Source organism: Oryctolagus cuniculus, chromosome 12 (genome assembly GCF_964237555.1).
Source record: "Oryctolagus cuniculus chromosome 12, mOryCun1.1, whole genome shotgun sequence".
In the NCBI taxonomy this organism is placed as follows: domain Eukaryota; kingdom Metazoa; phylum Chordata; class Mammalia; order Lagomorpha; family Leporidae; genus Oryctolagus; species Oryctolagus cuniculus.
In genome coordinates, this window is record NC_091443.1 from 56889254 (window position 1) to 56915096 (window position 25843).

The 25843-nt window shown below is 41.2% G+C and overlaps 1 protein-coding gene across 6 annotated transcripts in view; it reads left to right on the plus strand.

The window, feature by feature from the left end:
* The window catches only part of FMN1 (formin 1), a 481578-nt gene that overhangs the window by 65662 nt on the left and 390073 nt on the right, over positions 1 to 25843 (plus strand). Inside the window, exon 1 of one of the 6 annotated variants that reach the window (XM_051822099.2) lies at positions 13679 to 17587. The exons of the other annotated variants lie outside the window; for them this stretch is intronic. Within the exon in view, the coding sequence (XP_051678059.1) occupies positions 17455 to 17587 (133 nt within the window). The 5' untranslated portion in view covers positions 13679 to 17454. Of the gene's footprint in view, positions 1 to 13678; positions 17588 to 25843 lie in introns of those variants that run through there. 6 annotated transcript variants of the gene reach the window in all.

A 25843-nucleotide genomic window follows, 5' to 3' on the forward strand; every position in this document is an offset into this window, starting at 1 on the left:
GTAATTTATTTATTTCATAGAAAGCTGTGGTTTTCTGGGTATTTCTGTCATAGTTTTAAAAAGCTTTGTGGGTTGAGGGTAGTGCCTTAAGTAATATCTCATCTGCAGCACAGGCTGGAGGTCAGTGCACCTGCTTCTGCTCTTCTCAACCCTGAGCTAATCGTTTGATGTATTTCATTACATTTCCATCTTGGTTACATTTATTATAAAACAAGTGGAAATGCTCAGGCTTTGTACATTGTCCCAGAGATGTAACAACATTGCCTCTGCGGTCTTTGGATCCTTTGAAGGAAGGATCAATAGGCTCAGTTATCATTAGTCGTAATTATGGAAATGCAAGCACTGAGAATGTCATGTAGATCCATTGTTACTCCTAAGGCAGAGTTCCAGTGCAAGGCGACTCTCCCAGTGTCAGGTAGTTAGTCAGGAGCGGAGCCAGGGTCAGGACGCAGGTTTCTAGCAGCTAATTCTCTCTCCTCTGCAGTGCCATGACCCTGTCTGTATTCTTTGATGGGTTTACAGATACCCAGGGATCTCCTGGGTTCGTATTGTCAGAGGCCCCCTTGAGACCACCTGTTCTAGCTTCTCCACTTCATAGAGGAGAGAATGGAAGTCCAGACTTGTATCTTGTCCCAACTTGTAGAGGCTGTTGGTGCTGGGACTGGGACTAGCGACTAGGCCCTTGACTCCAGTTCAGTGTTCTTTCAAGCACAGCACCTCCTCTTCCACAATGGCCGAACCTTGGGGCAGTGTTTTAGCTCCCAGCCTAAAGATTCCTATGAACTCAGTCAATGATCTCTCTTCCTTGTAGGTTGAGCTGTGAAGGATGTCTAGATCCCTGGGAGGATGGTGTTTGATGTAGGAGGCAGATGCACGCTTCTTTGTGATTTCAGGAGTCATGGTCGTTCCTTAGGCCTCCGTGTTCTACAAAGTGAGGGCAGTGAAGTGGCTGTGCCTTGCTGTTCAAGAATTCTACAGTCCTCTCCCAGCTGTGTGTGATTCTTCATGTTTTGTCCAGTAGAGGGGGGTGTGCACTCACAGACTAACAGCCCCTCTGAGCGCCTACTGAAGGTTAGATTCTGGTGGAGACACCTTGAGGGGGCAGTGAAAGGGATGCTCATCCAGGTGAGGGACATGAGGTGGGGGGAGCTGGAGACAATGATAGAGAAGTTCAAGTGACTGTACTGCATGGAATTAGCAAAGGAATGAAAAGGACACATAGGAAACAAATCACCAGGGTCCACAAAGTTCTTTGTAGGTCAGTGCCACGCCCAGAAGTATAATAGGCTGGGGAACCACAGGTTTGGGTGCCCTTAGTTATGCAGTTTGCCCCTACTCTCAGGTGTAGTGAATGTCCTGAGTACAATATACAATTATACCATCCATCCAGCACCAAAGCTTTCTGAGCTGTACTTCATACAATCATGCCAGTTCCAGTCTGAGGCTTCTTTTCTAATTTACATAGTGTGAGCTACATCAGGAAGAAATATAATATCTCCTTTGAGCAGCAACTTGCATACCTGAAGCCTATGTGGTGAAGGCTGGGAGGGAGACTAGATGGTCCTTTCACTTTCAGAGGGGGTAGACCACAGGGGGTCAAGGTAGAGGAAGACAGGAAGGGGAAACCCCAGAGCTCCTGAGAACAGTTATTTGAACAGAGCAGGAGAGAGAGGTTATAGAGAAGCCAGAGAGCTGTTTTGTCGAAAACACTCCACTGCTCATATTTTGTGCTGTCAGAATTAAAACAAGCATTTACAGCTGGGAGCAAAGGAGTGGAAGAGGGGAAGCAGGGACAAGTTCTGGAGTGAGGGACTTTGTGGAGGGGGTGAGGAAAGGAAAGACAGTCCTTGGTTTTCTTCTGACCCAGCCACGGAAAAGGTCATTTTAGGTCCTCAGAGATTACCCTGGGTGGGGAGGAAGTCACAGGACTTTTCAGGGTACTTCCTAGACTGGGGTTTCTTTGTGTTCTTCCTTTCTTGTACAGAGGGTCAGGGCAGGCGTGGGAAAATAATGATACATGCTGTTTCTGATCAGTATCTTTCTCTGAGATCTGCAAGTGCTTTCCTCACATCTAAGTAAATAACATTTAATGGCATAGGAGAGGTGTTTCTGTAACTTGAGGCTGGATCACTCCCAGAGGCATTCACCTCCTAAGTGTTGACTCCAGTTTTTGCTTGCTCTTATCCAGCACTTTGACCACTGCTGTGACCTTTACGTCTTCATCCACGTCCTGATAGCCTGTCCTCATGGCTGCTCAGGCTGGTGGCTTTGAGGGGGTGGCCGACAATGATCTAACTGTCCATGTGGAACTCATGCTGGGCTAGTTTCTGGAGGCTCTGAATGCTATTTCCTGAGGCAAGCACTTGGCACTGCGTATTACATTCACAGTTTGAGAAATCTTTCAGAATATACAATGCTGTGATCCATGCCTGCATCAGACCCTACCTGAAAGTAGTCTGGGCTGTGCTGACACACAGTGAGCAAATAAATCAATGACCACTGTGATCTGAGTTTTTTTTTTTTTTTTAACTATCAAATAAGTAAGTACTCACATCTATATTAACAAACTTGTTTTATATAATTTTTCCATCTTCAACTGACATTGACTTGTTCAGAAAAAGTGCCATAAAAGTCAATAAAAACAATAACCATGCTCCTCCACCTTTTAATAGGCTCTTTATAGTTTGCAGTGCACTTTCACAGGCGTCATGTTATTTGATCCGCCTACCTACCCTGTGACAGCAGTCACAAATATTATTGTTTGCTTTGCAGGTGAAGAAACCAAAACCTAGCATTGAAGTAAACTCCACTAAAGAAACACAGCTAGCAAACCAAAACTCAGATCTAGTTTTTAAAAAATTACAACATATTAACATAGAATAAAGCAAATGTGGATAATTTGGCTCTTAAATTGGAAGAACCACAGTGTGGTATTATGTCTACTCACTTATTGGAGACAAATTATTTTAAAAATCAATAAATAAGAAGTGCTCCCAACCCTTTAAATATGAAATTGCCTCTTAATAATTTGGGCATTAAAAAATGTTTACCATGGGGGCCTGCGCTGTGGCATAGTGGGTAAAGCTGCTGCCTGCTGTGCTGGCATTCCATATGGGTGCCGGTTCGAGACCCAGCTGCTCCACTTCTGACCCAGCTCTCTGCTATGGCCTGGAAAAGCAGTAGAAGATGGCTCAAGTCCTTGGGCCCCTAGACCCAGAATAAGATCCTGGCTCCTGGCTTCAGATCAGCACAGCTCCGGCTGTTGCAGCCAATTGGGGAGTGAACCAGCAGATGGAAGACCTCTCTCTCTCTCTCTCTGCCTCTCCTCTCTCTGTACAACTCTGACTTTCAAATAAATCTTTAAAAAATGCATATCATGGTGGGTATTTGACCTAGTGGTTAAGGCTTCTGTTAGGATGTCCATATCCTACATTGGAGTACCTGGGTTTGATTACCAGCTTAGAATTTTGACTCCAGCTTTCTGCTAACTTGAGCCTTGGGGCAGCAGTGATGGCTCAGGTTATTTAATTATTCCATTCATGTGGGACACTTTGATTGAATTCCTGGTTCCTGGCTCCTGGCTTCAACTGCCCCCCATCCCTGCCCCCAACCCCTGGCTGGTCACTGGGAGCACTTGGAGATTGTGTCAGTGGATGGGAGCTCACTGTGTGTGTGAAATAAGTAAACAAATATTACATCTATATTAACAGGATTATTTTATATCATGTTATTTTCTTATCACAATTGCTTAAAATAAATTTTAATGTTTGCACATATTTCAATGTGTGAATTCATAAGTTTAAAAACCTTATTGTGTTTTTGGTCAGTCTTTGTTATCATAAACTATGGTGTAGCTCACAACTCATTTAAATCTTTGTTGACATTTCTAAATAGTTTCTTTTCAAAAAGATTTATTTATTTGAGAGTCATAGTTACACAGAGAGAGCAGGAGAGGCAGAGAGAGAGGTCTTCCATCCACTGGTTCACTCCCCAATTGGCTGCACTGCCAGTGCTGCATTGATTCGAAGCCAAGAGCCAGGAGCTTCTTCCAGGTCACCCATGTGAGTACAGGGGCCCAAGGACAAGGGCCATCTTCTACTGCTTTTCTAGGCCATAACAGAGAACTGGATCAGAAGTGGAATAACTGGGAATCAAACTGGTGCCCATATGGGATGCTGGCACTGCAGGCAACGGCTTTACTTGCTACACCACAGCACTGGCCCCTCTAAATAGTTTCATAAAAATAATTCATAGACTTAAGCATTTGACTGTTATTCACTTCATTTTTCAAATGTGTATTTTCATAAATACGCACATGGGGCAATATTTTTGGTTCTGTAAGATTTTCTGAATACAATGAGTTTCTTCTTAATGACGTAAATGATTATAATAAATAATGGAAATAGAAAAAAATGCTAGCAGAGCTATCTTTAGTGATTGGCACATGAGGAAGGTTTTCTGAATTTGTGGGAACTTGAATCAAGAATGGAAGGATGTTTCACCAAAGGAAACTGGAGTCTCTTCCAGGTCATGTGGGACAAATCCTTTTAAAACTCAGCTTAGGCATCACTTTCTTTAAAGATTTTCCAGACACCTGACCCTATGTATGTAACAAATACTGATTTCACAGTCTTCCCATGTGCTCCCGCATGCTGCATTTGCCATATGCGACTGTGAACCCTTGAAAATAGGGATTCCGTCTTACAAGGTGTGTGGCATATTGTAGTCGCTACATAACAAAATACAACAGACTAGGTAGTCTAAACAGCACGTATTTATTTCCTTACAGCTCTGGAGGATGAAAGTCCAAGATCAGGGTGCCAGCAGGGTTTGCTTCCTTGGGGCCTTCTCTCCTTGGTTTGTAGACAGTAACCTTCATGCTTTCTCTTCACGTGGTCCCCTTTTGTGTACATGGGCCTCTGTGTCTCTGTGTGCCTTCCTCTCTTCACCAGTCAGATTTGGATTAGGCCCATGCCAACAACTTCATTAATGTATGAATTTTGGGGGAACACAATTCAGCCCCCAATAGTTCCCAATACATAGTTTTACTGTGAAATACTTGACATGCTCATAGCTGAATATGAAGATAATATTTACATTCAGCATCTTCCTTTCTGGATACAATTCCTGGTGGAAACAATCTCTTGCCAGACTTGGAATAAGAGACCTGTGTCCCTCTCGCTCTTCCAATTACCCACAGTGGGATCTGAACCACCCCCAGCTTTAGTCTCCTAACCTGTAAAATTGGGATAATAACACCTACCACAACAGTTAGGAGGCATGATGAGGTCATGCGTATGGGGGTGTCTGGCATGGTGTGTGCCATGAAGTAGACATCAGAAACTGCCAGTTCAATCTGTCAGTTGAAAGGTATGTTGGAAATCAGAATTATTTTAATTTACTGAAGAAGGAGAAGCAGGTACTGACAAAGCTCGAAAGATACCTGTATTTCAACATTGTTTTAGTAATCTCACCATGGTTATTTATACACACTGCTGTTTCCACCTCGCATTTATTTTAGCTCAGTTTGGTGATTTTCCTTTGAATAAAACAATGACATGCTTAAATATTTACGTTTAAAGCTCTTATTTCCTACCTACAATTTGTAGATCCCACTGATATCAATGTTTGCCCCTGAATTCTCATAGCTGATCACTTTGTGGTGTTGTCTAATCATTGTTTTCAGTGAGAATTATGTTAATTGGATTTTAAACTATGTCTTTCCATAAAATGTCATGATTTCTCATCCTTAGTGTAATGGTTATAACTCCAATGAAGATTTTTTTGAAGGGACCTTGGAATGTTGTAAGACTACAAATTCTCCTCAGGAGGTAGAAACAGTATGTTTGCGAATGGAAATGGCAGACAGTTGGAGCCTGGGAGGCATGCAAGTGGGGATGGGATTGATTATTCTTTGAGATCCTTCAAGAATCAGTGATCCATGGGGCTGGCGCTGTGGTGCAGCAGGTTAAAGCTCCGGCTTACGGTGCTGGCATCCCATAGCAGCGCTGGGTTGAGTCCCAGCTACTCCACTTCTGATCCAGCTCTCTGCTATGGCCTGGGAAAGCAGTAGAAGATGGCCCAAGTCCTTGGGCCCCTGCATGCATGTGGCAGAACTGGAAGAAGCTCCTGGCTCCTGCCTTTGGATTGGCTCAGTTCTGGCCGATGTGGCCAATTGGGGAGAAAACCAGAGGATAGAAGATTCTCTCTCTCTCTCTCTCTCTCTCTCTCTCTGCCTCTCCTTCTCTTTCTGTATAGCTCTGACTTTCAAATAAATAAATCTTTAAAAAAGAAAGATTCAGTAGCTCAGAACAGAGCCTTTACTTCTGGTGTTGTCTAAGACTCCCCACCTGCCTCCCTGTCAGGGCATTCTGCCGTGATTTGCTTCTGTCTCTCTCTGAGTGTGTCCCTTCTCCTCTCCTACCAGTTCTCATGCCCTCCCCTCTTGTTCCTGTGTTATTTCCCATCTCTTGCCCTTTCCAATCTTATTTCATCCTCCTTCTCCATCTCTCCATACTCTCCTATACAATGAGCTATGGGGTGTGAGCAGAGGCATGAGGTCCCCCAGAAACCCAGCTGCTACCTCACCTTTGTCACTCTCCTACCACCCACTCCTTGAGAGAGTCCAAAGAATACAAACTTGGATAAGTTTCATGTGATTCTCCATGGATGCTGCCAGTGCGTATGGCATCGGTGCTCTCATAACCATCATTACAATAAAATATGCCCGAGATTGTCTCCTGGATCCAGCATAGCCCAGAGGGAGTTTCACAGTCCCAAGTGAGAGCTTCAGTTGGAACAGAGCTGGGTTTGATTTGGAAATATTTGTATTTTAACTTTTATTTTGGTTGGATAGCTTTAGGATACTTGCAGGTTTGTTGTCTGTCTTTACTAGTGATTAAACAATCTTTTTCTAGTTTTCACTTTAATAAAGATGGTTACACTTGGGTTTCATTTAGGAAGTAGTAGCTATATATTTTTATTATTTTGTTTAGAGATACATCTGGGTTCAGTCATTAACTCAGCCTATTAATTGTTCTGGTTCATTTCTTGAGAACGGGGACTGAGAGGGTGGGGTGGCGTAAGTGTGGACAGAATTGTGTTCGTTAGAGGGTATTAGGCTCTAGGTTGAACCTGGAAGAGCATTAACTATAGGGTTACTTATTTGAGTGACTGTTGTCCTGAAAATACATGGAGAAGGATGTCTGTGGTTGGGTGGTGATTCCTCAATAACCATTTGATTCTTTTTGAGAGAAACAGGTCCTGCCTAACCTTCTATTTGCAGGAATGTAAGCTGTGAAATCTCCTCTTCCCTCCTTGTCAACAGGACCTGTTTTATCCTTCGCTAATACCCATACAGTGCCTGGAAAATAGCAGCAGCTCAACGTGTCTTTTTGCAGCGTGTACCTTGCAAGTTTTCAAACACCCACATGGAACCATGACAGCATCTTGCAGCTCTCTCTGCAGAGCCGGCCATCCACAATTCTTTCTTTGTCGGGCACCACCTTGCCTTTCATCAAGAGGATGCATTTATCCCACTTTGCAATTACACAGCCTCAGTTATTTATGGGTATCAGTTTTCTTTCCCAAAGTTTCAGAGCCAGAGGACTCACTGGGAAGGCAGGACCAAGAGAGCTCAGGTTTCCTGACCCTGCAAATTGGCTCTTACACTCATTTGTCTTCCTCCTGTTCCTCCTTTCTGCTCCAACCTGCCTGCAGCTTGCATTGCTCTTTCATTGTCTGCTCTTCCCGGCTGGGCTGCTGAGTTGGCTCCTTCCCAGGCATGTTGCCAGGATTCTCAGCTCTCTCCTCTCTGCCCATTTCCTGCTTCTTCCTTTTGTGTCTCTGGTTACTGCAGAGTGTGTTAAGAACTCTCAGCTTGAATCTGTGGAACTTTTTTCAGTGAACTTTGGAGGTATTTCATGGGGAGTAAGAGCAGACGCAGAGTAGAGCTGGTCTGTATGGAACAATTGTGGACATCAGAGACATCAGCCCTCTACCACTTATGCTTCCTTTCTCACTGTGTCTCACACGATGCTTCCCTGCACAAAACTCTGTGACTCCGAGCTTATCCATTTGTCAGAATGTTCCAGGCTTTTCTGCAGGATGGGCTGCCCACGGGGCCCTTCTACTTCCTCTCCTGTCAACTCTTGCCCATCTATGAGGGCCTGGCCTCCTGCTTTCCTTGCAATGGTGCTTCCTGGGTCGCTCCGTTCATCTCTTCCTCCTCTGAAGTCTAGGAGGATTCCCTGTATCTCTACACATGGGGCTTAATCACACACCTTGTCTCTAATGAGCATGTGTGCACCTTATGACCAGAGATAGATTGCATTTAATCAGCAGCCATGGCAGCCGCAATGGCAGCCCTGCTGCAGGAGTGTGACATTTACACCGCGGGTTATCATCTGCAAAGCCCTTTCATCCTCCTTATCTCACCTGGTTCTCACAGCTGCACTGGGAGGTGGGTATTATCCTCTTCTCTCTTCTTCAGAAGTCATGGTCTCAACTCAGAGCCTTTAACCATGGGATTTTTTTTTTTTTTAGAGATTGATTTATTTGAAAGTGAGAGTTACACAGAGAGAGGAGAGGCAGAGAGAGAGAAAGAGAGAGAGGTCTTCCATCCGTTGGTTCACTCCCCAGGTTGCTGCAACGGCCGGTGCTGTGCCGATCTGAAGCCAGGAGCCAGGAGCTTCCTCCTGGTCTCCCACGTGGGTGCAGGGGCCTAAGGACTTGGGCCATCTTCTACTGCTTTTCCAGGCCACAGCAGAGAGCTGGATCAGAAGTAGAACAGCTGGGTCTCGAACCGGCGCCCATATGGGATGCCAGTGCTTCAGGCCAGGGTGTTAACTTGCTGCACCACAGTGCTGGCCCCAACCATGCGATTTAAAAACTATGTTTTTTAGGGAGAAATTGGACATTTTTCAGTGGGCTCTACATAGCTAATAATGCTTGGGAATTAAACATTTAGGCATTTAATGTTAATGAAACACTTGCTTAATAAACTCATATAAAGATTGGGAGGCCTCAGTTACTGGAACTGTGGGAAATTTTACAAAAACTTCACCATACAAAGTGGGTCATTAGACAGAACTTCTTAAAATTTTTAAAAATATTTATTTATTTAAAAGGCAGAGTGACAGGGAAAGAGGGAGAGAGGAAGGAGAGGGAGAGAGAAAGAGAAAGAGAAAGAGAAAGAGAGAGAGAGAGAGAGAGAGAGAGAGAGAGAATTGTTCACCTACTGGTTCATTGCCCAAGTGGCTGCAACAGCCAGAGCTGGGCCAGGCTGATGCCAAGAGTCTAGAATTCCATGTGAGTCTCCCCATGGATGGCAAGTGACCCAGTGCTTGTGCTATTTTCCACTGCTTTCCCAGGTATATTAGCAGAGCATGGGTTGGAATAGCAGCAGCCAGGACTTGAACTGGCAATCAAATATGGGATGCCAGTGTTGTAGGTGGTGGCTTAACCTGCTGTACCACAGTGCTGGCCCCTAAAATTTTTTAAGCTGCATTTTATATATCCAAATTTGAGAAGTATTTGAACAGCAAATATTACTAATCTGTAAACTCCATTAGATAATTAAATAATTCTTCATTTGTGTTGTCCCAGTGCCTTGGTCCTCATGATCTAAGAAGAGTGTAACTTTCTTCAGTTAGAACTAATCTTTGAGACAGATTGTGAAACAAAATTGTTTTCCCCAGTGATAATTGCTAACAGTCATAGGCAGCTTATTGTATGTTAGATGCTTTTTGTGTATTATCTCTAATCCTTATAGGAGTCTTAGAGAGAGGTTATTTCCTCCATTTTATGGGTGATAAAAACTAAACTTAGAGAAGAGACCTTTTTAAAAATTTTTTCTTTTTAAGTTGAGAGGGAGGCGGGGGGGGGGGCAGAAGAGAGAAGGAGAGAGAATGAATCAATCTTTCACCCTTTTCTTTAACTCCTCAAAAGCCCCCAACAGCTAGGGCTGGGCTAGGCCAAAACTAGAAGCTAGGAACTTAATCCAGGTTTCCCACATGGGTGGCAGACACCCAACCACCCAAGCCATTGTTGCTGCCTCCCAGGGAGTGCTTTATCAGGGAGCTAGAATGGAGGGCTAGAACTAGGAGTTGAACCCAGGAACTCTGATGTGGGATGTGGTCATGCCAACCAGTGGCCCAGCTCTTGAACCAAGAGTTGATCTTCTTAAGCTGTATGCCCACACCTAGTAAATGTTAGATCAGGGATTCAAGCTGTATACTCTACTGTATCATGTACATCTCTGGATACAATCCTATTGTAAAGTATTGTGTTATTTTAGAAAGAATGGTAATAGGGAGAAATCAGTCTCTTTTTTAATCTTAAAAAAATATCTATGAATGAGTAGACAAAGGCTTGAGAAGGTTGTTGCTGTGTTGCAGGGATACAACCTCATTGAATTGCCTCTGATTTCAATGAAGTCCAAGGCTAAGTAGAGGAGAGTACACACAGTGTCATTAACATTGCCCATGTGGCAAGCCAGTTTCCATGATTAGTTTTCCCTTCCAAATTAAAAAAAAATACAGATGGGGCTGGTGCTGTGGTGCAGTGGGTTAAAGCCCTGGCCTGAGGCACTAGCATCCCATATGGGCACTGGTTCTAGTCCCAGCTGCTCCACTTCCTACCCATTTCTCTGCTGTGGTCTGGGAAGGTGGTGGAGGATGGCCCAAGTCCTTAGGCCCCTGTACCCATGTGGGAGACCCAGAGGAAGCTCCTGGCTCCTGACTTCAGATCAGTGCAGCTCCAGCTGTTGCAGCCATCTGGGGAGTGGGCCAGCAGATGGAGGACCTCTCTCTCTCTCTACCTCTCTCTATATAACTCTGTCTTTCAAATAAATAAAATAAATCTTTAAAAAATTTTTAAAAATTTTAAAAAGTACAGAAAAATTAAAATTAAGTCCTCTTTTCTCATGTACTGTTGAACTGGTCCTGTGCAAAGAACATAATGAAGGGGGCAAAAGGGTGCTGTTGAGTCAAATATATGATTTGTGTATTTTACTTCCCCTTTCTCCAAACTTTGTAGATCAGTTCTGGAAAATGAAAGTAACCATCTCAGATTCCTCTTCCAGTAGGATGTCCACTACTAAAGTAAATAAAACGTGCACTTTACAATTAAAATACCATTGTATATGTTGATGGTGAAGAGCAAGAGCTTTTCCAGTCCACCATCTCTCAACTCTGGCTATACATTAGGATCTCCTTGGAGTGCTTTAAAGCAGTCTCCAATGGGGCTGGCGTTGTGGCATAGCAGGTAAAAGCTGCTGCCTATGATGCTGGCAACCCATATGGGTGCTGGCTGCTCCATTTCCAATCCAATTTCCTGCTAATGCACCTGGGAAAGCTGCAATGGATGCCCCAGGTCCTTGCGCCCCTGTGCCCACGTGGAAGATCCAGAAGATGCTCCTGGCTTCTGGCTGCAGACCTGCCCAACTCCGGCTGTTGCAGCCATTTGGGGAGTGAATCAGCGAATGGAAGATTTCGCTCTCTCTTTTGGCCTTCCTCTCTGTAAGAGAGAGATAAATAAATAAATCTTACAAAAAAAAAAAAAAAGAACTCTCCAAGCTGAATCCCAAGCAGTGATTCAAAAAAACTATACAGCTGCTTCTCTTACTGAGTGGTAGGGAGATGGAGAGCGTTAATGATAAAGAAGCAGAATGTCAAGGGCAGGTGAAATGTGCAGACAGATCCCCTCACAGGTTAGAGGTTCTGAGTGGCAATTGAGAGTTTTTACCAGAGCAGCAGGAAGTTGACCCCCAAAATTTCATTTTTGTCTATTAGTACATCAACTTTCAGTCCCCCAGAATCTACTTCCCCTTTTCTGATAGTACTACCCCACTTTTCCTTTGGGGAGCCACAGCTCACACTTTTTGCAATAGGATGAGGCTTATCTCCAGGAATAGAGATGATCACGTGATCCAGGACTGGCGATGGGGATTCACTTCAGATGTTCACTGTGTGATTTTTCAGAGATGGGCACATTTTCCATGTTTCAGAGACTGACTCCATCATCCTTTGCTGGTACGGTTGGGGTGCCCTCTTTGTAACTATGATTACTCAGCTAGAAGGGCGTAATTCTGAAGCAGTAATGACAATCTTGATACTACAAGGAAAAAGCAGAACCAAGAGATGCAGAGATTCCTTGTGATAGCATTTGAGCATCTGGATCCAGCCATGCCTGTAATTTTGGAATTTTTGGTTATATGAGCTAACAAATTTCATTCTGCCAGTTTAGTTGGGTTTCTGTCACTTGCAATGTAATAAACTATAACCACGCAACTCCTCAGTGGTATCAAGAAACAAAATGAAGGAAATGCTATACTGATGTTGGAGTGAGGAGTTCTTCCTGGAAATCTATATCTGTTCCCTCAAATAGCTAGCTCTGATCAACCCTCATCACATCTCTTGCCCCCATATAGTAGATTTAATTTTCCTCTCTTTGTGTACTCTTGGTTTTAGGGATAAACAGATTGTAGACCTTGTTATTTATCTCTTGAAGATGCATTGAGACTTAATAAGCTATGATACTGCTTTTAGGAGTCATTGGCACAAATATTCCACCTTAGCTTTGTGTCATGTATTTATCCAACACACATTGATTGAATTAACTCTATGTGCTGTAGGGTGGTTAAGACCTTGAATGCCAGGCTCAGGAGTGTTTATACTATTTACCAGAGGATGAACTTCATGGAAGGCCCTTGAGTGACATGATCCAAGCCTTGATTCAAAAACATTAACCAGACAGTAGAATGAATAGTGCCAAGAAGTTAGGACAAGGAAGGTAGGTTGGTGATTATTGTAACTGATGAGGACTTGAACAGGGGCTGGAAAGAAAGAGATAAATATGAAAAGCATTATATAAATAGATTCACAAAGCTTAACAATTTTGACTTTGGGGAAATAGAGCAGTTCTAGATAACTAAAATGTGAACTTCAGTTAAGAGAAAATGGAGATGCTATAAATCCATTTAGTTATGTGAGCATAGCCAAATTAACCTCTCTTGATTTGTCTTTTAATTTGTAAAAGTCATTAATAGTAATAGCTTAGTAGATTGTTATGAGACCATATATTTATTATTACCCTTCTGTACCTCTGGGTTCTGCATCTGTGGATTCAACTAACCACAGACCAAAAATATTTTTTGCAATTCTGTTTGTACCAAACACACACAGATATTTTCTTCTTGTTGATTTTTCCTAAACATTGGAGTACCACAACTGTTTTCATAGCATTTATATTATACTTATATTCAGTATTATAAATAAGCTAAGGTTGTAAGGGAGGACATGTGTAGATGATATGCAAATATAACACCATTTTACCTGAGGAACTTGAGCATCTTGCATATCTGAGGAGGGTACTGGTACCAATCCACCATGGATACCAAGGGCAACTGTATGCATAAGTCAGCTCAATGCTTGCTCATAGTGCATGCTAAATAAATACTAGTTTTCTTAATTAAGATCAAATAGCCTGTACTGTGCCAATTGTCTACCATCTTTTTATATAAGAAATATGATCAGTTCTTTTTCCTTTCAGATTATGTGGCAAGATAATAAAAACTTTAATTCTTTTTTTTTTTTTTTTTTTTTTTTTTTGACAGGCAGAGTGGACAGTGAGAGAGAGAGACAGAGAGAAAGGTCTTCCTTTGCCGTTGGTTCACCCTCCAATGGCCGCCGCGGCCGGTGCGCTGCGGCCGGCGCACCGCGCTGATCCGATGGCAGGAGCCAGAAGCCAGGTGCTTTTCCTGGTCTCCCATGGGGTGCAGGGCCCAAGCACCTGGGCCATCCTCCACTGCACTCCCTGGCCACAGCAGAGGGCTGGCCTGGAAGAGGGGCAACCAGGACAGAATCCGGCGCCCCAACCGGGACTAGAACCTGGTGTGCCGGCGCCGCTAGGCGGAGGATTAGCCTAGTGAGCCGCGGCGCCGGCCGAAAAACCTTAATTCTTAGCTCTTTGGAGTAGCAAACATGATATAGGATAGGACAGCATGGGTAAACTCATGTATTTATGGATTTCATGTAGATATCATGTTTTTTCTCATACCTTATATGTCATATCAATGGCTATTAGATTTGAATATTGCTGTATTATCCAGTGAGACTATTTTAAAGTTGATGTCAGGATATTGGTCTTATTATTTATTCTGTAGTAGTTTATATACTCAACACATCTTGAAGGCATACATGAAATTTATTGTGGGCTAAGCATTTAAAGGATAACCTAAAGCATACTACCTAAAACCATTATTAGTTTTATGAATCTATTCTAAACTACTTACCTGAATACTGTAGCATGTACTTTTCAAGGGAAACTGTTAATGAATGACTGTGTTGTTTTTTTTTTAATTCTTCTTGAAAAGCACTATTAGGTGAACTTACAGACCAATAATGTTTTGTTTTGTTTTGTTTTGTTTTGTTTTGTTTTGTTTTTGACAGGCAGAGTTAGATAGTGAGAGAGAGACAGAGAGAAAGGTCTTCTTTTTTCCGTTGGTTCATCCCCCAAGTGGCCGCTACGGCCAGCGCGCTGCACCGATCCGAAGCCAGGAGCCAGGTGCTTCCTCCTGGTCTCCCATGCAGGTGCAGGCCCAAACACCTGGGCCATCCTCCACTGCCTTCCTGGGCCACAGCAGAGGGTTGGACTGGAAGAGGAGCAACTGGAACAGAATCGGCGCCCCAACTGGGACTAGAACCCAGGGTGCTGGTGCCACAGGTGGAGGATTAGCCTAGTGAGCCGCGGTAGTGAGCCACGGCGCTGGCCATGGACCAATAATTTTTAAAATAAGGAATGGAAACAAATAGAATTGGAATATGATAAAAATAAATGAGGCTTCTTGGCTTGCTTATTTATTTTTGGTGAGTATAGGCCAAAGTTTTCAATTGTAGGCTTCACTTGATTAAGAACATTGCATATTATTCTTTTGGCAAAGCAGAATTTGTTTCATTACGTTGTTGGCTATAAGGGCACCCAGAAACTCTTTTCTTTGCTTCTGAAATGTTCTTTGTTTGCTGGTGGCTTTGTTTCCCTGACTGCATTTCCAGTTCCTTGGTAGCAGGGATTGTGTCTTATTGAAATTGTTTGCTTATAGTACCTATTTAGTAAGTAAATAAGTGAATGAGTTACTATTAAAAATAGTAATGGGTATGCAGTTAACTTCTAGATTTTTCTTATTATGGTTCTACCTCTTGCTTTCTTTTTCTTCTTCAGTTCTTAAAAAGGGAAAGTGGTACTTGTCAACTGTGTACTTCATGAGGGAGTGATATAACAGATACAAGATTCCCATGTTTGTGTCATGTGGCAGCAAATGTAATACGGAGGCAAATATCACCAGATATGAGGGAGCAATGCCCTAAGCCTTTCAATTTATAGGCAACCCAGGACATTATGCACACTATTAGCACTAAGTTGAATACAACCCTGAGACTCCATGTGCCCTGAGGAAGCAGATATCCAAAGTGATCAGATACTCAGATTCAGAAAAGGAGTATGATTTACGTCATACTTGCAAAGTGCTTTTTGTTACAGGAGATAGGACCCCCTACTTTTGTCTCTTGGTAAAAGCCGGGACTTTAATTTTTTGTTGTTGTTAAACTAAGGCTTTGGCGAAAGTCCATCTATCTGTGTCAAGTGGAGTGTTATGCAGCTCACATTTTTGGTTCACTAGGATGAAGGCAGGATTTTATCCTACCTATAAAGCCAAAATGCTTACTGAGAAGTGATAAGGAAGGGGTGAACCCATTTTCCATCCATGGCTGCAGGTTGAAAGTACTATAAATAGTTCAGTGCACAGAGCAACAGATACACTTTCAGAAGCAAGAGTCCTGGAGGTCATACAAAAAGTGGAAAAGAGATCCAACAAGAATACTAATATAACATCTATAAAGTTAAATGTATAAGGATATTCATTGTACTTCATAGGAAAGAAAAAGAAAAAGTAAGGAAATACCCAAATGTTCAGTAAAAGGGGAATGAGTCATATAGTCATCTACTTCTATCCATTAAAAAATGTATGTAGGCACTTAAAAGAATGATGTAGATATGTGTGAACTGACAATGAATAGTAGAAAGTAGGAAGATAACCAAAACCTGTAGCAGTAGGAGTGTCTAATGTGGTGGCAAGAAGGCCTTTTCCAGTTTTGCATTGTGTGGTTCTGTATTACTTGAATGTCCCACAGTGAACATTTACAAGATGATCAATTTTGAACAATTCTCTCCTCCTGGTACATGGAGAAAACTTTACTTGCTAACCCTCTGTACATACAGTGTAAGCACAGTCTGGAACCTGACATATTGACAGAAAGGAAGGAGAGGAAAGTGACTTGAGCAAGCACATCTGTTCTGTTAGCTGATGTGCCATAATTTGTAAACATAATATATTCCTATTTGCCTTATTTTTATGTTCTTTGAAGCATGAAAGCTAAAGAGCAGGTTGATTTAAAAAAAAAAAATTCAAAGCTTCATTTTCATGTACTTGAAAGGCAGATGGAGAGAGAACTCTTTCATGGCTGGTTCACTCCCCAAATGGCTGCAACAGCCAAAGCTGGGCCAGGCTGAAGGCAGGAGCCCAGAACTCTGGGTCTCTCACATGAGTGGCAGGGAACCCAAGCACTTGAGCCATGGATTCTTTCTGAGAGGGAAAAACAATTCTCATTTAAACATGAAGCTCTCCGTTGGTCAGTTGGTTATGTCCTTGAAAGTAGAGGTCAGCGTCCTGAATCAAACTGTGCCTTCAGCTAGCATTGTGACCTCAAATTGAGTCATTTAATCACTAATCTCTCCGTTTCCCCACCTGTAAAATTGGTAATAATAGTTCTTACCACCGCATTCCTGGGTGGGGTGTTGTGAAGCTTAATAAGATCATGTTTGCAAAATGCTTTGAGCTCCTTAGGTATAAGAAGCAGTATAAACACAAAGTCTCATTAAGGTAATTACACAGGTATTTTTCATAGTTCAAGTTTATATCCAAGGCAAAAATGTAGTCATGGAGGTCATTTTATGGGAACAGGGTAGGAGATTGGCATTCAAAACCTGAAAATGACATTCAAAACACATTTTGAAAAATAGAGTGGAAACATTGGTTTGTAGACTAGGAGAACCTAGTTTGGAGAGATGATTAAAAAATGAAAATAAAAATAAATCGTTAAGTTCCATCTTGAACTGAAAACGCCTTTTCTAAAGCAACATGATCACCTCTGTCCCCTGAAAGAGAAAGAAAAAGGAAGCTCTTCACAAACAGTGTTGGTTTTCACAAAACGTTTCACCATTAATATGACTGTGAAGCGGTGAAACCTGTCTGGCCCACTGTGCGTACAGAAGGTTGACTCATTAATGCTTGGCAGAGCCTCTTCCCAGGTGGCACTGTACCAGAAATTCTGGTGATGGAGCCGGGGAAGCACATCCTCTACACAGTTCCTTCTTCTTAGGCCATCCTGAAAACCCATCATGTTTACTGCGGGCTCTCCACCCTTTGGCACCATGGGTGCACGCTACCACTATAATCCAAGATATGCACAGTCAGTTTCAGCTCCCAAGATTTGGAAGTGTCGACACAGGAGGTCAGTAACCCCAGAGGAAGGTAAGCTTGAAAGCAGAACCTCTGCTCTTGGTTGCAGACGGCAGCAAGTCGTGTGTTTATTTAAAATAGAGACATCTATTTAGATGATCAGTATTGAAATTCCTCTTAGTAAGTACTTTTATGTTGTTGGCTTTCATGGGCTGAACTATGAAAGACAAATTCTTGGTGAAAGGTCATTGGCATATGAGTTGAATTAGATATCCTCGAGTTGTAAACTGGAGGGGTGCTCATACCATCTGAATTTTAATATTTTCACTTGATTATGGTGGCAAAACTAATAAATGTGTTTATTTTGTGTATGAAAAGAAAGGTTTAGGAATAAGCTTTACTCTGGAGAGGTTATAATTATCATAAAGATTTTGAGTAAATGTAACCATTTCTGTGTTTGAAGTAAGATTTAATGCCATTTTTTAAAGAGAAGTTGATGTAATAAAATGCTATATCAATGTCAGGAAATATTTAATACCAATTATTGGACCAAAATGTGTGAAAGCATTTTGTGTCTATTATTTAATATGGTCATTGTTTAAATTATGCTATTTATTTTAATGTTTAAAATATTTGATATATTATTTAATATTTGTTATACTATTAGGATGTGAAAGGAAGGGATTTTCTAATTTGTCCTTTCCTATAGGAACTGTCCATTACTATCAAATGAATTTTTAATTTATTTCTATGAAGCAGAATATTTAACTTTCTATTCTAATTAGAGAAATTAAGAAAAATAAATTATGTAAAATAAATTAATTTCAGCCTTAAGGGAGAAATTGACCCTTTTTTAACCCTTCTACTTCTATTTGCTGGCACAATCTCTGTTTTTCTGTTTTGTTCTAATCTTTTATATGGACTTCCTGGTATGCCTTTGAGAATCTCTGTGTTTGAAGGGGACCATTAATGGTTCCAATGGACCCAAATGAAGTGGATATTAAGCTATGAGTATAATTATTAATAAAACAAATAAGACTTTCCTTGAGTTGTAATTGCTGAGTGAGAACTAGTAATTAAAACACAAAAAGCTGAAGTTTCCCATGGAAGATGTTAGGCAATGAGTCAAATAATTTTAAGTTTGCAAACTACATTTTGTGATTCATTAGTATTTTTGAGAAATACATGCACATATATTTACGTTTGCTCAGAATTCATATGATTTTATTTTATGAAAAATTAGAAATATTTTAGAAAGATGTGTATATAAATCCACAATATATTGTATAAAATTGTTTTGATTTGAGACACCAGTATTTTTTTCTTTCTAGAACCATAAAAAGAGTATTATTCCCTTTCCCTGCTACTACCCCACCACAAATAACCCAGAATATATGAAGAATAGTCATATGAGTGCAGGGTATATCCAAATTTTATTCAATATTTACTCCAAACACTAATTTATATGGCCTTGAGTATATTTTAGAACCATTGCTTGCTTGAACTGCTATTCCTTTTAAGGGGATATTAATCTTTGTGTCTTTCCTATATCATTGGGGTAGTGCGGAAATGCTGTTTGCTGGATGATGACTGCCTCTAGTAGATATGGACGAATCATCTATCAGACCCTAATGTTGTTTACTTATTAGAATCATTGAAAAACTTTTATTATTTTAAATTTCTTATTCTATATATCTGTAAATTTTGATCTCCAATGCAGACTCACTAAGTTTATTGAGGTTCAAGGAGAAAATATTCAGTTTAATACATAGTTGAGATTTTCCAATAGCAATTGTCAAGGTTAAAATGTTTGGGTGAAAAGATGTTCAACAACATGTCCCAGTTGAATAAGAATACTCCAAGAAATGAATGCTGCCTTATAAAATCCCACAGCCTCTGTATTTCTCAAACATGCCAATCATCGAAATACAGCTATGATTTCTATACCCTCCAGATTTTAAATTACTCTTAAGTAGATGTAGGATTTCTGCATTGTCTTTTTATATCAGGAAATTACATATGCTTTCGTTGTTACTGCCAGAATCTGAGGGCGTATAGCTTCCAGCAGTAGCACCTGGATTTGTTTTCTTCTTTCCCTTTTGGGGTGGGGGTTGGGGGCTCATGAGAGCTATTGGAGGGGAGTAATTTCTTTGTCAACACCCAATAGTTGAAACATGTTTCATATATTACTCATCCAGAAACTCTGCTAGTAAAGACCTGTCCCTTTGCACTACTGGACTAAACTCCAAACTAGACCTTTTATTTTCTCCTCCACTGTTCCTAAGCTCTGGAAGTAGAGATGATATCCCTGGATCTAAAACTAACATTAATTTCAAATAGGATGTTTTCCAGCTGCAAGATCACCCATAGCTCATTGATTTATGTGCCATGCTTCGTGGTAGTGTTAGTAAATATTAGTGGTGGTAATATTAGTAATAACAAGTATTTATTGAATGCTATATAAAGTACAGTAAGTATTTGATCGTGTTCAGTCTTCACAAAACTCTTTGGGCAACCTCTATTCTCTCCATTTTATGTTCTTTCAAATTTTTTATTTATTACTTGTTTTACTTCTGAGACAGACAAACTGACAGATGGAGCTCCCACCTACTCTTTTACTGTCTAGATGCTCACAGTGAGTGGGCCTGGGCCAGGGTCAGGCTGATGCCAGATGCTAGAAGCTGAGAACTCAGTCCAGGTCTCCCATGTCAGTGGCAGGGACTCAGCTACTTGATCTATCACCTGCTGCCTGCCAGGATGGGAATTAGCAGGGAGCTGGAATTCAGAATAGAGCTGGGACTAGAATCTAATCACTCTGATGTGGGATGCTGTTACCACACTATTCTATATGCTATGCTAAATGGCCACCCCATCTCCATTTTAAAGAGAGAAAACCTGCCCAAATTCAAGTGAAAGTTAACCTTTCTGAATCCAAGGCTTGTAGTCTTTCCTTCGTTCTGTATTTCTCATCAGAAAAAAATAACATATCTTGTATTTTGTGTCTTACAATCATGCTTGGGATTCAGTATGAATTCACCCTCTACACTGATTTATCACAGGTATCATTGCTGGAAGAGGTTGGAATTGAGTGCTAAGTGGTGGGCAGCAGTGATTTTATCCTGGGAAGTTTAGTGCATTTGCAGATTTTTTTCAAGTTTTGTTCTTTGGTGATGCCAGAATTAGTGGGAGCCAAGGATATGTTAAAAGAGTTCCCCCGGTCAAGATGTAATGGGAAGGATAAAATTAGGTTTCCTAGTCAACAGGTGAAAAAGTTGTCTTTACAAGTAACTACTAATATTTTAAGGAAAATCATAGCACTAACCAAATACCAGGGACATGGCTAAAAATTGGGAACTTCCATTCTAAGGTTAATCTCTAATCTTCCTGTCTATACCTTTAAGGTTAGAGACTATACTTCATTCCACCCCAAGAACACTCACTAATTCTTACAACTTCCCAGAACTACCTGAGAATCTTACTGTTGATATTGTTGCAAGCGGTCCCATGAAAGAATCTGGTTTAAACTGATAATGATGAAAATGGGCCTGTTGGTAGAGGTCAAGGTGGTGGGAAATGCTGCCATCTGAAAAATCACTTGACCACAAGGATTTTAACAGTCAAGCAGTGATGCAGAAAAGTGAGCTTTTTTAAAAATTAAAAAAAAAATTTTTTTTGACAGAGTTAGACGGTGTGTGTGTGTGTGTGTGTGTGTGAGAGAGAGAGAGAGAGAGAGAGAGAGAGAGTTATAGACAGTGAGAGAGAAACAGAGAGAAAGGTCTTCCTTCCAATGGTTCACTCCCCTCGTGGCCACCACGGCCCGCGCTGTGCTGATCTGAAGCCAGGAGCCAGATGCTTCTTCCCGGTCTCCCATGTGGATGCAGGGACCCAAGCACTTGGGCCATCCTCCACTGCCCTCCCGGGCCACAGCAGAGAGCTGGACTGGAAAAGGAGTAGCCGGGACTAGTACCCGGCGCCCCAACCAGGACTAGAACCCAGGGTGCCAGTGCCACAGGCGGAGGATTAGCCAAGTGAGCCACGGTGCCGGCCAAAAAGTGAGCTTTTATACAGTGCCTGAAAACATGGCCAGAAGTAGCAACATGTCAGCTGAGAATAGATTCTAGGGATATGAAAGGCTTGAAACATGAGGAAGAACAACAGGTCTAGAGGGAAAAGGTGAGCTGTTCCAGACAATTACTTGATGCAGGTGTTGTGCACAGCTGGACTTCAGGTGCTCAGTGCACTGTGGCTGTGGTGTGTAGGAGAACCATGTGCATTTAAAAACAGAGATAGGAGGAGTGGGTGGGTATATGTGAGGGAGGCGGGCAATATACTGTCTCTTCCTGATCCAGGTATTTCCGTGACTTGTGGATGAAACCCAAACTCCTTAGCTTTCATGACATGAGCATTGCCTACCTTTCCCATAAACAGCCCATTTTCCAATTTTTTGAAGCATATACTATCTTATGAACGCATACATTCTTTAATGGGTAAATATTTCACATGATTTTCCCAGTGAAATTTTAACCTCAGTATCAAGTATTATTTCTCATAAGTATCCCTTTCTTGACCTCAGCTTCTCAGCTTCCCATTTTCCCTTTAGGAGCACCTTGGGTAGCTCCCTCTTTATTCCTTTAGTGCTCTCCTTTAATGTTTACATTCCAAGAATTTGTTTAGTTCTTCATTTTCCACATGGGGGCTGGGCTCTTTGAAGACAAGAATTTGTTTTATTTATATTTGTATCACATAATTCGGTGTCTGGTAGAGTAGGTACTTAATCATCATTTTGACTGAATGGACAAATGAAGTTTTTATGACCTTGTAAATGTACTTGTAAACTTCATACATTGATCATATATTGAATTAAAGATGAGCACAGGTCACCATTTATCTTCTGCTGTTTGCTCAGCAACGAGACTCCTACACTTGTCAGTGGTTGGTTGAACAGTAATTATAGAGATGTTTGCATGTTTTTAAACATGAATAGGCAAAACAAGAGAGACCAAAAAGACCTCCAGAAGGCAGAATCTTCTTACCTTTAACAGCTAATGCGGAATCATTTTAATTCATTAAGTTATGGTACCTTATGGGCATTTGAGTTAAGGCTTTAGTCAGGTAATGGAAATACAGACTTTATATAGTTCAGGTGAGATATCACTGCAACCATTACTCCTTATTTACTTACTATCTCTCTCCAATAAAGGTGCATTGTTGGTCGTGCAGCAGAGGAAGGAAATCCTGAGTGCTTTTGTCATGAGACAAAGAGAGACTGACGTTCTTGTGTTATATACAAACAAGCAGCTGGATGATTCAAATGGTTGAACCAACAATGACTTACTCCAGATATGGAACAGATGTAACAGAGACAGACTTCTGTGAATGTAATAGCCACATAGTACATGTTCAGCTCTTTCCTGAAACTTCTTGACAAATATTCAGATTTTAATGATTTCTGTGTATTATGTTTTCATCTAAATGTTTAAGACACAGAGGTCAATTATTTCTTCTTAGATCATTGGCCTGAAGCTAGGCTCTTAGGGTGCTTTGCTTAACATCCTGGGCTGCCTGATTTTTCTTTCTTGGACAATCAGGAGTTGTTCATAGGAGAGATCCCCCATAGACCTGGACTGGGCAGTTACATGTTCCTTCCTGTCCATTCTTGCATAGCATCAAGTTGAAGGGCAGGCACTGGCACTAGTATCCTACAGGACCTCCAGGAAATAGTAGATTCTGAGCTAAACCAGGTTGACAGAGCAGCACCAAGAGGAGACATTGGGTAAGAAACCAGCCTAGGAGACTATGGAGAGCTGCCACGACAGGAGGCATGACTTAGACTTCAGGGAGCTAAGCCCAGAGCAATTCCTGAGCTAAGGAGCAGACACTTGTGGGTAAAAACTTAAGAATATTTAAAGGGGGGTGGTGAGCATTTGGCACAGTGGTTAAGCTGCCACTTGAGACACTCAGCATTCCATAGTAGAGTACCTAGGTTTGAGCCTTTGGTCTGCTCTCCATTTCAGTTTCCTGCTAATGTCTATGTTGGAAAACAGCAGGTGATAGGCCAAGTAATTGAGCCCCTGTTGCCCATGGGAGACCTGGATTGAGTTCTAAGCTCCTGGCTTCAGCCTGGCCCTGGTTTGGTGGTTGCTGGCATTTGAGTGCCAGCAGATGGGAGAACCCCGCTGTCTTGTGGTATAGATAGATATGGATGTATGTATATCTCTCTTTTCCTTTCAAATAAATAATTATTAGTCAACTAAAATCAAAGTGACAGCAGAAGTAGTTTTCAGTTAGGGTTTTGCTGTTAAAGCTCTGCTTTGAAGTGTAATGGTGCCTCAAGGGCATAATGTACTGGGTGGTGGTCTGAAGGAATCAGGGTAGGAGGATATGACCTGGCCATAGAGCTGGCTCTGAGATGGAGCACCAAATCTCTAAGATCTAATGTGCAAAATGATGGGTTGAAGCTGTATTTGATTGTGGCTGATGTTATGGAAGGAGCTTCTACCTAGAAGGTAGAGAGACAATGGTAGCAAAGGTGAGTGGCAGAAATGTTTAAGCTGGAGTGTGGGGTGGGCTGTGGAGGAAGCTGTCTCAGTGTATTGGTGACTGATGTTTGCATTTCCAGTAGGGGGCCACATATTGGCCAATGGAGGGGGAGCAAGGTCTTCTTTCACACAGAATGAATCATTGGATAAATGAAGCTTTAAAATTATGCATATCACCCCCTGTGTTTCCGGCTATGTTGCATACAAAAGTAATGCAATACAATAATAAAAATGGTGTATAGAAAGAAGGCTGGCATGAAACCCACTGAAATATTGTAGTGGCTCTCCTTTGATATTGGGCCTATGTCAATTTATTCTTCTACTCATATGTATTTCCTACAATTTCAGTGTAAGTAAACTCTATCTTAATAATGAAGAGCAAAATAATATATTTTTTAAAGTATAGATAGGAAGGTTTCTAAAATAAAATGCCACGGCTCCACAGTTTTGCTTAATTTTTATTAACTATTAGTTGAAGATGTAAGAGTCTTGGATGATTCAAAAGAGGATAATTCAGAGTTTGTGGTAGACCTCCATCAAAAATACATTCATGGTGTTTAATTCCTACAATGACGATGATTGAATTCATGCCAAAGAGCCAGTTAACCTTTCAGAAAGAATGTGTCAGAAAGTGAGTAATCCATTAACAAATAATGACATAGTACACAGGTCAAGCTTTAGGGGGACGGCATCCTAATTACACCAATAAATGAAGAGATTTGGAAGGTGGTATATTTGGAGCTGGATTTGCCTCAGGGGTCTTGAACACCTGGATTGGGCTTTACATGTAAATGCGTTGTTCCCTTATATCCACCCCAACACACTGAGGCACTGTGAAGAGAATGGAGGAGACTCACTCTACTGTCAATGTGCCTAATAGCCAAGATTCTCCAAGACTCTTCCTGCCCTTTCCTCCATCACTGCAGAGGGGGACGTGAACCTGGCAGCTAAGCCCTTCTGGCAATATAAACCCAATACCTCTGAGACTCAGGATTTGTCTTTAACTGCTCCGAAAGCCCTTTATTCCCTATCATCTCCATACATCACTTCCCAGAGCCAGGTTCATGGTATGTGTATTACACTCCTGTTGCTGTTCCTTAACAACCTGGTATGAGCTCTTGGAGAACAGGGCAGAGACAATATCTTAAACTTCTAATGATTAAGCAGCAATGACTGTTACCATGCACTTGATAGTGCAGGTATAAAATATACAAGATGTATAAGCAGAAAATGCACCAGTCACTTAAGGAATTGGAGTTTTGTAACCACCTTCTTTCCACTAGTGTTACTCACTGTTTAGTGATAGAGTATAAATAATATGTTGGTATCCAAAATTCTTCCCTACATGTACACAGTGCTCTTTTTGTTAGACATCTCTAGGAAACTTTTGGATTTTATTGGATTGGTGTGGTTAGCAGTAGCTTCATGGAGCTATAACTGTTTTTTTCTTTTAATTAAAAGGATTATATTAGAAAAAAAAAAAAAACTCCAAAAGGAAAAATGTGTTAATGCAAGTCTTCTATAATGCAACCACCTTAACTCTTTACATAGAAGAGATTTTAAAATGATTTATATCAGTCTATTTTATATTTTATATACTGTGATCTATGGTTATTTCAAACTTTTTATGTTTCTATAACAAAAATTATTGATTATGGCTTTGTGGTTGTAATGGGTACTAATGTTTAAGTATGTAAATTAACTATAATGCTAAACCCATTGTTAGATACTTAAATTGTTTGCAATTTGAAACTGATAGCAAATACTGTAGCTAACATCTTTATTCTCT